At 46.2% G+C, this 13,737-nt stretch overlaps 1 protein-coding gene across 1 annotated transcript; it reads right to left on the bottom strand.

The window, feature by feature from the left end:
• Positions 1-6,735: 6,735 nt before the first annotated feature.
• Positions 6,736-12,350, bottom strand: LOC131502047 (uncharacterized). The gene is given in 7 exon segments (XM_058712698.1): positions 6,736-6,888; positions 6,987-7,218; positions 7,450-7,528; positions 9,048-10,856; positions 10,859-10,934; positions 10,936-11,559; positions 12,294-12,350. Coding segments are annotated over 6 exon segments (2,781 nt in total). The 5' UTR covers positions 11,368-11,559; positions 12,294-12,350.
• Positions 12,351-13,737: the final 1,387 nt, after the last annotated feature.

Below are 13,737 nucleotides of genomic sequence, written 5' to 3'. Positions count from 1 at the left end.
TACTCTGACTCTCTCTCTCTCAAAATAAGTAAAAATTTTAAAAAAAATGAAAAAAGAAGCACTGGGTGGCTCAGTTGGTTGAGCATCTGACTTCGGCTGGGGTCATGATCTCACGGTTCGTGAGTTCGAGCCCCACGTTGGGCTCTGTGCTGACAGGTCGGAGCCTGGAGCCTGCTTTGGATTCGGTGTCTCCTCTCTCTGCCCCTCCCCCACTCGTGCTCTGTCCTGTTCTGTGTCTCACAAATAAACATTAAAAAAAAATAAAAAAGCAAAAATGAAGTAAGTCCTAGAAATATCTAAAATGTCAAAATTTGATAAAGAAGATGACTAATTCTAGGCCACCAAGTCTGAAGAGTTTGAAATGGTCGTCAAAGATGTCTCCTCCCCCCAAATTTCAGGCACTGGTGGTTTTACAGGTGACTTCTATGAAATTTTCAAGAAATGCTTACTTCCTTTTTTACACAAATTGTTTCGGGGATTGGAAACGGAGTGAAAGCTGTCCAGCTCGTTTTTTTGAGACCAATCTAATCTTAATTCAAAAACAAGTTAAATGATGAATTTAAAAATAGATACATATTTATCAGGCCTTTTCATTTATGAACACAGATGTACAAATCCCAAGCAAAATATTAGGAACTGAACTCAACAGGGTTTTTTTTTTTTAAAATCTATCGTGATGAAGTTTTTATCCCAGGAATTCAATAATGGCTTAATATCAGTAAACCTAGAAAATTAGGAATATAAGAAACTTCCTTAACTTGATAAAGGTTATGTATCAAAACATATAACAAATATAGTTAATGGACAAACTTTTGACACATCCCCTTTGACATTGTAAATAAGACAAGGATGTCCTCATCACTACTACTATTTAATATGGCATGAAAGTCACGGGAAATGGTAGGAAATGAAAATAATTAAGCCGTTATATTAGTCAAGGTTCTCCAGAGAAACAGGAGAGATAGGATGTGGATGGTTAGAGAGATAGGAATAGAAGTTGATTTTAAGAAATTGGCTCATGTAATTGCAGGGGCTGACAAGTCTGAAATCTGTGGGGCAAAGTTGGCAGGCTAGAGACCAGGGAACAGCTTATGTTGCAGTTCAAGTACAAAGGCCATCTGGAGGCAGAATTGCCCTTCCCTGGAAGATGTCAGTCTTTTTTCTCTTAAGGCCTTCAAGTGATTAGACAAGGCTCACCCATATTATGGAGGGTAATCTGCTTTATTCAAGGTCTACTGATGTAAATTAAAAAAAAATTTTTTTTAACTTTTATTTATTATTGACAGACAGAGAGACAGAGCATGAGCGGGAGAGGGGCAGAAAGAGAGGGAGACACAGAATCCAAAGCAGGCTCTAGGCTCCAAGCTGTCAGCACAGAGCCCTGACGTAGGACTCGAACTCACAAACAGTGAGATCGAAGTCAGACACTTAACCCACTGAGACACCCAGGTGCCCTGATTTTTTTTAAATATAAACTCTACACCCTGTATTAAATACCTTTCTGCTTAAAATATCTGGAGCAATTTCTTTCCTTTTTTTTTTTTAAGAGTTTTCATTTTTTTTTTTAAAGTCATCCGTACGCTTAACGTGGGGCTCGAACTCATGACCCCTAGATCAAGAGTCACATGCTCTCCTCACTGAGCCAGCCAGGTGCCTTATACTGATTTAAATATTAACGTTAATCACATTAAAAAATATCTTCACAGCAATATCTAGATTGGTGTTTGGCCAAACAACTGGGCACCATAGCCCAGTCAAGTTGACACATAAAAGTAACCCTCACAAAAGTATTATTACAGGAAGAAAAAAGGTGAAACTGCTATTTGCAGGTGATCTGTCAAGAAATAAAAATACAATCAACAAGGTCTTAACGCTAATAGGAGAGGTATATAAGGTTTCCAGCTAGAAAATCAACCTAGAAAAATCGGCAACAGTTCTTTATCCCCCGAAATAACCAGAAATTATAAAAATGTAATAAAAACAATAAATTATATAAATTATCATTTATAATAACTATAAGGCTATACGGTGTCTAACAAGTAACTTAATCAAGAATACCCAAGGCCTATCTGGGGAACACAGTGAAGTCCTAGCACAAGAATGGATGAACTGACCAATGGAAAAGAACCGAAAATCCAGAAGCCAACATACATTCCAGGCCACCTAACAGCATGACACTTGTGTGCCATGGAGGAAAAAAGAGACTCTTTTAAATAAATGGTATTGGGTTAATTTTATATCTAATTGGAGGGAAAATAAATTTGGATCCCTACCTCACATCATACATATAAGCCAGATTCAGAAGAATTGTAGATCTAAATATGAAAGATAAAATAATAAAGCCCTTAGAGGAAAACATCTTCATGGTTTGGTGTGGGCAAAGATGTCTTTGAAGATGTCTTTACCAGAATACAACAAGCATCATTGCACTATCAGACTACTTGAAATCAAAAGACTGAAACACAACCTACAGAATTGAAGAGAATATTCTCAGTACATATCCCAGAAGAAAGATTCATATCCAGGCTATAGAAAGAACGTTCACAAATTAATAAGAAAAAGACAGACAACCCAAAAGAAAAACAGGCAAAAGTCTGGAAAAGACACTTGAAAAAATATATTCAAGTGGCAAGTAAATATCTGAAAAGGTGCTCAATTTCATTAGGCAATAAGGAAATGCTAACTAAAAGCACAAGATACCATTACACCCCATCAGAATGGCTAAAATGAAAAAGCAATGGAAAATACTAAGGTTTTAATTTTATGTTTAATATATATTTTTTTAATTTTATTTTAGACAGGGGTGCCTGGGCAGCTCAGTTGGTTAAGTGTCCGACTTCGGCTCAGATCATGATCTCACAGTTAGTGAGTTCCAGCCCCGCGTCAGGCTCTGGGCTGATGGCTCCCAGCTTAGAGCCTGTTTCAGATTCTGTGTCTCCCTCTCTCTCTCTCTCTCTCTGCCCCTCCACCACTCGTGCTCTGTCTCTCTGTCTCTCTCAAAAATAAATAAACATTTAAAGTTTTATTTTAGAGACAGTGAGCACATGAGCAGGGGAGAGGGGCAGAGGGAGAGGGAGAAAATCTTAAGCAGGCTCCTTGCCCAGCACAGAGCCTGATCCAGGGCTCAATCCCATGACCCTGGGATCATGACTGGAGCTGAAATCAAGAATCAGATGCTCAGGGCACCTGGGTAGCTCAGTTGGTTGAGCGTTCAATGTCTGACTTTGGTTCAGGTCACGGTCTCGTGGTTCATGAGTTCAAGCCCCACATCGGGTTCACGGCTATCAGCGAGGAGCCCGCTTTAGATCTTCTGTCCCTCTCTCTCTGTCCCTCCCCCACCTAACTGTGCTCTCTCTCCCTCAAAAATAAACAAAAACATTAAAAAAAAAAAAAAAAAGAATTAGACAGTCAACCAACTGAGCCATCCAGATGCCCTGAAAAATACTAAGTAGTAACAAAGATGTGGAACATCCAGAACTCTCATACCATTCTATGGGAGTGTTAATTGGTACAACCACTTTGGAAGACTGTTTGGCCAAAGCTACTAAAAGCTGAACATATACATACTCTATGGCCCAGTGAAAATATATACATTAAGTTCACCCAAAAGTGTGTATAAGAATTTTCATAGCAGCAATATTGTTTATAGTCAAAAACTGATGTAAAAATTTAGAGAAAGAAATGTCATTTAAAATGGAGTCAGGAAGAGTGGGGGCTCTCATGCCCTACCACTCACCATCAATTGCAGACCCCAACAGGAAGAGATATTCTTGGAATTCACAAGAAGAAGCTTATACAGGGGCCCCTGAGTGGCTCAGTGGGTTGAATGTCTGACTTCGGCTCAGATCATGATCTTGTGGTGCATGCATTCAAGCCCCGTGTCGGGCTCTGTGTTGACAGCTCGGAGCCTGGAGCCTGCTTCTCATTCTGTGTCTCCCTCTCTCTCTCTGCCCCTCCCTGCTCACGCTCTGTCTTTCACAGCAAAAAGTAGCCTACACAATTGAATCTTGAACAACATGGGGGTCGAAATCCCCATATAACTTTTGACTCCCCAGAAACTTAACTACTAATAGCTTACTGTTGACCAGAAGCCTTACTGGCAACATAAACAGTTGATTAACACATGTTTTGTATGTCATATGTATTCCATACTGTATTCTTACAATAAAGTAAGCTAGAGAAAAGAAAATGCTATTAAGAAAATCATAAGGAAGAGAAAATACATTTACAGTACTGTACCATATTTATCAAAATAAAAAAAAAAAATCTGTGTGTAAGTGAACCTGCACAGTTCAAATCTGTGTTGTTCAAGATCAAGTGTACTTTACTACCTGAGCTGGAGGAAGAATGATTTTCTCTTTGCCCAGCCAATGGGAGACGGTCACAGCTCAGCCAATAAGCCACTACACTTTGAACTCCCAGTTTACTCTAATGGAGTTTTTGTTTATAACGGCCCCTCCCACCTGCCCCCTTTCCTCTACAAAAGAGCACTTCCTCCTTTGTTCTCTGGATTTGCCTGTGGTTTCGCCATAACCTGCATGTCCAGAATTGCAATTCTCTGCCATTCCTGAAAGAAACTCGTTTTTTGCTGGTGAAATAACTGAGAATTTTATTTTTAAGTTTAACCCTGGAAACGATCCAAATGCCCATCAATAGTGCAATGATTCAATTGTGGTATAATTATGGAGGCATCACAATTCTGGACTTCAAGTTATATTCCAAAGCTGTAATAATCAAAACAGTATGGTACTGGCACAAAAATAGACACATAGATCAGTGGAAGAGAATAGAAAATCCAGAAACAACCCCCCAATTATATGGTCAATTAATCTTCAACACAGCAGGAAAGAATATCCAATGAGAAAAAGGCAGTCTCTTCAAAAATTGATGCTGGGAAAACTGGACAGCTACATGCAAAAGAAACACTTTCTTACACCATACACACAAATAAATTCAAAATGGATTAAAGACCTACATGTGAGACCTGAAACCATACGAATCCTAGAAGAGAATACAGGCAGGAACTTCTTTGACGTCGGCCATAGCAACTCCTTTCTAGATATGTTTCCTGAGGCAAGGGAAACAAAAGCAAAAATAAACTATTGGGACTACATCAAAATGAAAAGTTTCTGCACAGTTAAGGAAAAAGTCAACCAAGCTAAAAGGCTAAATGGGAGAAGATACTTGCAAATGACATATCCAACAAAGAATTAGTATCCAAAATACATAAAGAACTCATACAACTCAACACCGAAAAAAAACAAATAATCCAATTAACAATGGGCAGAGCACCTGAACAGACATTTCTCTGAAGAAGACATCCAGATGGCCAACAGACACATGAAAAGATGCTCATCATCCCTGATCATCAGGGAAATGCAAAGCAAAACCACAATGAGATATCACCTCACACCTGTCAGAATGGCTAAAATCAACAACAACACGAGAAACAACAGGTGTTGGTGAGAACGCAGAGAATGGAAACCCTCTTGCACTGTTGGTGGGAATGCAGACTGGTGCAACCACTGTAGGAAACAGTATGGAGGTTCCTCGAACTACTACCCCAGAACTATTTGGGGTACCTGGGTGGCTCAGTCGGGTAAGCGTCCGACTCTGAATTTCAGCTTAGGTCATGATCTCACGGTTCATGAGTTTGAGCCCTGCATCGGGCTCTCTGCTGTCAGCACGGAGTGGTTTGGGATTCTCTGGCCCCCTTTCTCTCTGCCCCTCCCTCGCTCCCTCTCTCTCTCTCTCAAAAAGAAATAAACATTAAAAAAAAATTATAAAAGTTCCTTATGATCCAGCAATCGCACTACTGGGTATTTACCCAAACAATACAAGAACACTAATTCAAAGGGACACATGCACCCCTGTGTTTATAGCAGCATTATTTACAATAGCCAAACTATGGAAGCAACCCAAGTGTCCACTGACAGACGCATGGATAAAGAAGATGTGGCATATATCTCTATCTCTATCTCTACGTCTGTCTCTGTCTCTGTCTCTATCTGTAGATGCATGGATAAAGGTGCGTGTATATATAACGTATATAGTGTAATGGCCCCGATTTTGAATCCGAGAGACCACCAAGGAGCCGATACCGATGCAAACGCACGAAGGTTTATTTGCAAGCTCGAGCTTGGGCCCAAGGATACCCGACACAGCAGAGCAGGGACTTGGACCCCTAGGTTAAAAGGCGTAGCAGTTTCATAGGGGCCAGTGGCCAATGAGATTGTAACACACACAGAAAGTTGCATAGTCATGTCAGTCCACACGCAGGTGGCCAATTGAATTACAATTTACCCTATAGTAACTGTTTGAACTAGCCTATCACTCTGGTCAGAAGTGGCGCACAAGTTTGGCGGGCAAAAGGCGGGGTTTACATTCTTTGGCGGTTAGGGGTTCCATATTCCTCTATGAGCCGGTTTCCAGTAAGGGTGTGCTCAGCGGCTTGACTAGGGTGGGGGAGTGTCTTAAGCAATAAGTAGGTCATGTGGGGGTTATACATGAGATGGTGGGTGTAGCACAAAATGGAGTTAGTCTTGCTCTGCTTGTCCAGGGGTAGGGGATTTTTGTTAAATTCCTTGGGTCCCACATTCCCCCCCTTTTCCAGAGGATCCTATGCAGGACCCAATCATGGGTTAGAGCTTGGGGTGATGATTTGCCAGGTTAGATTAAGTGGTCGGTGGGGGTTGGGGTTGGGTTTAGCCGCGAGGGGATACAGCATAAGTAATATTAGCGGGGTAAGTGGGAGCGACGCAGCCTTAGCTTTAAGGGATTGTCTTTGTCGGGCTGACTCTTCCATTCCGGAACAAAGTCCTTGAGGACGGCGTGTGGATCAGCTGGCCGGACGTGGGTGTAGTGGACCCAGGGAGTTATTCCGTCAACCTTGAGAGCAGTGGGCGTGGTCAGGATCACCATGTAGGGTCCTTTCCAGGGACGTAGGAGTGCCTGCTCTTGGTGCCTCTGCACGTACACCCAATCACCTGCTCGATACCAATGGGGGTCAGGAGGCGGCCCGGTCTTGTACCGTAGAGGGCCTTCAGCTTAGGCCACACCTGCTCATGGGCTCTTTGTAACATTCGGAGGGAGAAAAGAAGCTGTTGGTCATCGAACTCAGCAAGCACTTCGGGTTTCAAGGCAGGAACGATAGGTGGGGGTATACCAAACATGATTTCGTAGGGAGCCAGTCCCATCTTAGATGGTGAGTTTCTCACCCTATATAGGGCAAAGGGGAGGAGAGTGACCCAGTCCCCGCCAGTCTCCAAGGCTAATTCAGTTAAGGTCTCTTTTAATGTCCTATTCATCCCCTCGACCTGACCTGAGCTCTGGGGTCTGTGAGCGCAATGTAATTTCCAATCTGCCCCCAGTACTTGTGCTACTCCCCGTGTTACCTTAGAAATGAACCCCGGTCCATTGTCGGATCTGATCCTGGCAGGAAATCCATACCTTGGCAGAATGTCCTCCAGCAGCTTTTTGGTCACGATTTGCGCTGTTTCGTGCTTGGTGGGGAATGCCTCCGTCCACCCTGAAAAGGTATCTACGAAAACTAGCAAGTGCTTGTACCCATACTTTCCAGGCCTTACCTCGGTGAAATCTACTTCCCAGCATGCTCCTGGGCGGTCTCCCCTGAGTCGGGTTCCGGGGTTAGACCCATGGGTGGTGGCGTTGGTTAGCTGGCATGCATGACCGCTTGCCACGATCTGCTCGATCTTTGCTCGAGAGTCCTTAATAATGACCTTAGCATGTCGCATGAGGTCTTCCATCTTTCTTGTTCCCATGAGTCCTCCGATGCATTTGGGATAGGACTCGTCGTCCTAGTTCCTCTGGCAGGATGATGCTGGACTCTGCGGCCCTCCAACGGCCACACAAGCATTGGGTCATAGGCGAGCGTTTAATCCATTGTAAGTCGGTGCCAGTATAGTTGGGGGTGTCCGGCAGGGTCGGTGCCCCCGGATCGGGTAGCGTGGTTGTTAAAACCTGGGTCACCGAAAGGGCCGCCTTCTTCGCTTTTGAGTCGGCTAGCCGGTTTCCCCTGGCTACTGGTGTGTCTGCTTTTTGGTGGCCTGGACAATGGATGAGATAGCTAGCGCCTCGGGTAGCCAGAGGGCCCTTAGGAGTTCAAGAATCTCTGTTTTGTTTTTATAATAGTCTTTCCCTCTGCTGTCAGAAGCCCTCGCTCTCTGTAAAGGGCTCCATGGATATGAGCGGTGGCAAAGGCGTGCCTGCCGTCGGTGAAAATGTTTACCCGTTTACCTTCTTCCCATGGTTAGTGCCTCGGCCAGGGCGATCAGTTCTGCCCGTTGAGCCGATGTTCCGGCTGCCAATGGCTCTGCCCAGATGATCTCCGTCTCTGTGGTTACGGCTGCCCCCGCGTATCTGATTCCTTCTCGGACAAAACCGCTGCCGTCCGTATACCGGTATATGTCCGTATACCGGTATACGTATGCCGTGCGTTCGGCAGCGGCCGGTCCCGGAGATCAGCCCTGATTCTGTGCACCTGTGCCAAAATCTCTTGACAGTTATGCAGGGGGGGGGGGGGGGGGGTCCCAGTCTGGGTTAGGGAGTAGCGTTGCTCCCTATTCAGGGTTGTAGGAGGCTTGAATAAAATTCTGGTGGGGTTTAGCAGTAGGCTCTGATAATGGGTCAGATGAGCTTTGCTAATCCAGCGGTCTGGGGGCTGTTTGAGTACCCCTTCAATAGCATGTGGGGTGGTAACATATAGCTCTTGCCCCATGGCTAGCTTGTCTGCGTCCTTGACCATAGTGGCCACCGTGGCAATAATTTTTAAGCATGGGGGCCCATCCAGCGGCCACCGTGTCCAGCTTTTCAGAGAGATAAGCTATGGGTCTTTTCCAGGGGCCTATGTACTGGACAAGGACTCCTTTTGCCACCCCGTCTTTCTCATCTACATACAGGTAGAAGGGCTTGGTTAGGTCAGGCAACCCGAGAGCCGAGGCAGACAGCAAGGCCTGTTTAAGGTCATTAAAAGGCCTTGTTCATGGCCTCTATCCATTCAAAATTTTGTTGGTGCCTGGTGGCCTCACAGAGGGGTCTGGCCATCTCGGCAAAACCCGGAATCCATAATCGACAGAACCCCGCCGACCCCAGGAATTCACGTGCCTGACGGACGGTTGGCGGCTGCGGGATCCTTAGGACGGTTTCCTTCCGCGCATCTGTCAACCATCTTTGTCCGTCCTTTAATTTGTACCCCGGGTAGCTCACCTCTGCTCTGCAGATTTGGGCCTTTTTGGCTGAGGCCCGGTATCCTAGAGCCTCTCTAGTCTGGAGTAAGTCCTTGGTGCCTCGCAGGCAAGTGTCCTGGTCCTCCGCCGCCAGCAGGATATCATGTACATATTGCAATAAGGTCAAATGAGGGTGCTCAGAACGGAACTCACCCAAGTCTTCGTGTAAGGCCTCATCGAAGGTGGTTGGTGAGTTTCTGAATCCTTGTGGTAGTCGAGTCCAGGTGAGTTGGCCGTTGATGCCTTTCTCGGGGTCCGTCCATTCAAAGGCAAAAAGGTCTTGGCTCTTGGGTGCTAAAGGCAGGCTGAAAAAGGCATCTTTTAAATCTAATACCGTATACCAATTTTTGTCTGGAGGCAAGGTGGAGAGGAGGGTGTATGGGTTTGGGACCGTGGGGTGCACATCCATTACTCGCCGCTTGACTTCCCTTAAGTCCTGGACTGGCCTGTAATCGTTAGAGTGCGGTTTTCGCACCGGCAGCAAGGGAGTGTTCCATGCTGATTGGCAGAGCCTTAATATGCCTGAGTCTAGCAGTCGCCGTATGTGGGGCGTGATTCCCGTTCGCGCCGCGAGAGGCATGGGGTATTGGCAGACCCCAACAGGGTCTGCCCCTGGTTTTAGTTCTATGTATATAGCCGGTCGGTGTCGGGCCAGCCCAATTCCCCCAGTTTCTGCCCATGCCTGAGGAAATTCCTGTAGCCAACGGTCAATGTCAGCCATTGGGGCTGGGGGCATCTGGTGGAGACGATATTCGTCTTCCAAACTCAGGACAAGCACCTGAATCGGTTGCCCTTCTTTGTCTAGGATTTTTGCCCCTCCGGGGCGGAAGCAAATTTGTGCCCCCATCTTGGTGAGCAAGTCCCGACCTAACAACGGGTAGGGACATTCAGGGATGACCATGAAGGAGTGGGATACCCGGCCCATGCCGAGGTCCACAGTTCTTCGGGTAGTCCATGAGTACTGTTTGGTCCCCGTGGCCCCTTGCACCCATGAGGTCTTGCTCGCCAATTTCCCCTGGGGTTGTAATAAGACCGAATGTTGTGCCCCAGTGTCCACTAGAAATTCAACTGGTTTCCCCTCCACTCTGAGAGTTACCCTGGGCTCGGGGAGGGGTACCGAACCGCGACTCCCCTAGTCGTCCAGGTCCTCCATCTCCAATATCTTGGCAGGGGCGTTAGATCTTTTGTCAGGGCAGTCTTTCACCCAGTGGCCCTCTTCCTTGCAATAAGCACACTGGTTTTTGTTTAGCTTAGGGCGCTCCCGTCGGGGACCAGGGCCATCCTCCTTACCTGTCCCTGAAGTCAGCTTCCTGAGGTGCCTCCGTTTTTCCTGTGGGTCATCCATGGTTGTAGCCAGAAGGATCTTAGCCAGATTTCGGGTGTGGCGGTCGCATAGTTTAGTCTGTTGCTCCTCCGGGCTTTGTCTATTATTGTAAACTCTTTCTGCTACTGTTATTAAGTCCTGCAGGCTCTTCTCTCCTAGCCTCTCCACTCTTTGTAATTTCCTTTTGATGTCTGGAGCGGCCTGATTAACAAAAGCCATGATAATTGCGGCTTTTGTTTCTGGGGCTTCTGGGTTCATCGGGGTGTACTGCCTAAAAGCCTCTGTGATTCTAAGAAAGCTGCTGGACTCTCATCCTTACCTTGTCTTACATCATATACCTTGGCCAGATTAGTAGGCTTGCGCGCGCGCAGCCTTGAGACCTGCCATTAGAGTCTGGCGGTAGACCCGGAGTCTCTCCTTACCTTCAGCCGAGTTGTCGTCCCAGGTAGGGCGGGATAAGGGGAAGGCAGCGTTTATGAGGTCTGGGTTTTGAGTCGGTTGTCTGTCCTCTCCCAGGACAGACTTCCGAGCTTCCACCTGTATTCGTTCTCTCTCTTCGGTGGTGAAGAGAACCTCCAAGAGCTGCGGACAGTCATCCCAAGTAGGCTGGTGGGTAAAGAGAACAGTATCTAAAAGCCCAATCAAATCTTTTGGGTTATCGGAGAACTTTGCATTTCGAGTTCTCCAATTATATAAATCACTGGTGGAGAACGGCCAATATAACATTGGTGGTTCTCCAGACTCGTCGGGAGGCCCCATGGCGCGGAGGGGAAGGGCGGTGGAGTCTGCCGGCCCCATACTTGAGGGTGGGGCCACCCGGTGGGTCCGTCCACGTGTCCCTGCTGCTTGCTCCCTCCCCCCCACAGGAATTCCCTCATCAGGGAGGGGTGGTGCCCCTCCTGCAGCCCCTGGTGCTTCCAATGAAGGGGCGGAAGGGGGAGGGGGAGCCTGGTAGGGTGGCAGATGAATCAGGTCCTCTGGGGAGGAATCCTGCAAGACCAGATAAAGGGGCGTTTTGGTCTTTGTGTCAGTCTCCTTCTTGGCTTTCCGCAGGGCTAGAATCCTGGTAAGTCCTTCTTTGGGGGGTAAGAATGGTGTTAGCCAAGAAGGGGGGTTTTCGATCATGTCCTGCCAGACCAGGATGTAGGGCACCTGGTCAGGGTGGCCGTCCGGTTGGTCCTTGAAGATTACGGCCTTGACCTGCAAAATAATAGGTAGGTGGAAAGTTCCTTCTTGGGGCCATCCCACGTCAAAGGTTGGCCATTCTGACATGCAGTCAGTCTGAAATTCCCCTTTTCTTATGTCTGCGCTCAAATTATGAGCCCTTTCCTCAACGTCGGAGAAGTGGGAGAGCATAAGAGACAGGGGGGTGGTCTGGGTCTGCCCCATTTCAATCCACACCAGGACACAAACAGTTATGACGACTAACAAGGACACAATAACACAGACAAACGTTCCAGCGCGGCCGCGGAGACAAAACGGAAAGTAAAACGAAGGGCTGGCTGTCCGTAATGGCAGCGGGCCCTCCTCACAGATGAAGACTTCGTCCTCCTGGCGGGGGCAAGGGACGTCTCCCAAGACCCCCCCCGGTCGACGGCTCGCCAGCACGTCCGCTTAAGCCAATGCCGACCCAAAGACAGTTTGGAATTCCTACGGGTAGAGATACAGTATAGAGCTCTCAGAAAATATGTGCACGGAAGGTAGAAGAAGTTGAGTGCACTCACCAGATGTGGGACCCTCCGGGTGGGGTCCTGGGGGTCTCTCGAATCCCGGACGAGCCCCCATATAGTGTATGTGTATGTGTATATATATATCTATATACCTCCTTCCATGTTGTTGCAGTATACATATATACGTGGAATTTAAGAAACAAACAACAAGGGAAAAAAATAGAGAGAGAGAGAGAGAGACAAAGCAAGAAGGAGACTCCTAATTGTAGTGAACAGACTGATGGTTACCAAGGGGTAACTGATGGTTACCAAGCTCATGATGGGTTAAATAGGTGATGGGGATTAAGGAGTGCACTTGTCATGATGAGTGCCCGGTGATGTATGGAAGTGTTGAATCGTTATATTGTACACCTGAAGCTAATATTACACTGCATGTTAACTAACTGGAGTTAAAATTTAAAAATTGTAGTATAATTATGCAATGGAATACATACAGCAATGAGAATGAGCAAACTACAACCAGACACAACAATAGGGATAAATCTGAGAAACATGATAGTGAAAAATGGGAGACCCAAGAGAGTACATAAAGTATGATCCCATTATGGGGTGCCTGGGTGGCTCAGTTGGTGGAGCCTCTGACTTTGGCTCAGGTCATGATCTCATGGTTCGTGAGTTCGAGCCCCTCATTGGGCTCTCTGCTGTCAGCACAGAGCCTGCTCCAGATCCTCTCTCTCTCTCTCTCTCTCTGCCCCTCCCCTGCTCACATGCATGCTCTCCCTCTCAAAAATAAACATTAAAAAAATTTTATAAAAAAGATAACAATATTGAAAAAAGTATGATTCCATTTATATGAAGCACTCACACACACACACACAAGCCAAATTCATCCATGATGGGCAGTGAATGGAAAGAGGCAGGAGGAGGGCTTCTGAGGTACAGCCAAGGTCCTGTTCACTGTTGTTTTCACTTTGGGAAATTCATCAAATCATTTCTGATTTGAGAACTTTGAGGTATGTATGCCATACTTCAATTAAAAGTTCAAATTCTAATGAAGAGATTTCTTTTTTCAAACTACCTGTACTCATGTTACAGCCAAGGCTTTGGAGATCAACTGTATGGAGTTGAGGGGGGGGAAATGGTATGCCACATGTGAAAAAATAAAACTGGGTCCCAATCTGGGGCGCCCGGCTGGCTCAGATGGTCTAGCATGCAACTGGATCCCTGGGTTGTAAGCCCCACGTTGAGCGTAGAGATTACTTAAAGATAAAAACCTTAACAACAACAACAACAAAAAAAAAAAACACAAAAAACTGGGTTCCAATCTAACACTACCTATAAGTGAGGACCCTCTAGATTAAGAACCGGAGATATTGTGATTTACAAGAAATATGTATTTGGTTATTCAGATGACCAAAATATTTCCCGTGTGTATTTGGTCTTCCTCTACCGTTCCCGGTTCACCCAGCCTGAAAGCCTTGGAATTTCCTGCGTTGAG

Source organism: Neofelis nebulosa, chromosome X (assembly GCF_028018385.1).
Source record: "Neofelis nebulosa isolate mNeoNeb1 chromosome X, mNeoNeb1.pri, whole genome shotgun sequence".
NCBI classification, from domain to species: domain Eukaryota; kingdom Metazoa; phylum Chordata; class Mammalia; order Carnivora; family Felidae; genus Neofelis; species Neofelis nebulosa.
Note: the sequence above shows the minus strand (reverse complement) of the source record. Positions and strands in the feature narration are given on the sequence as shown.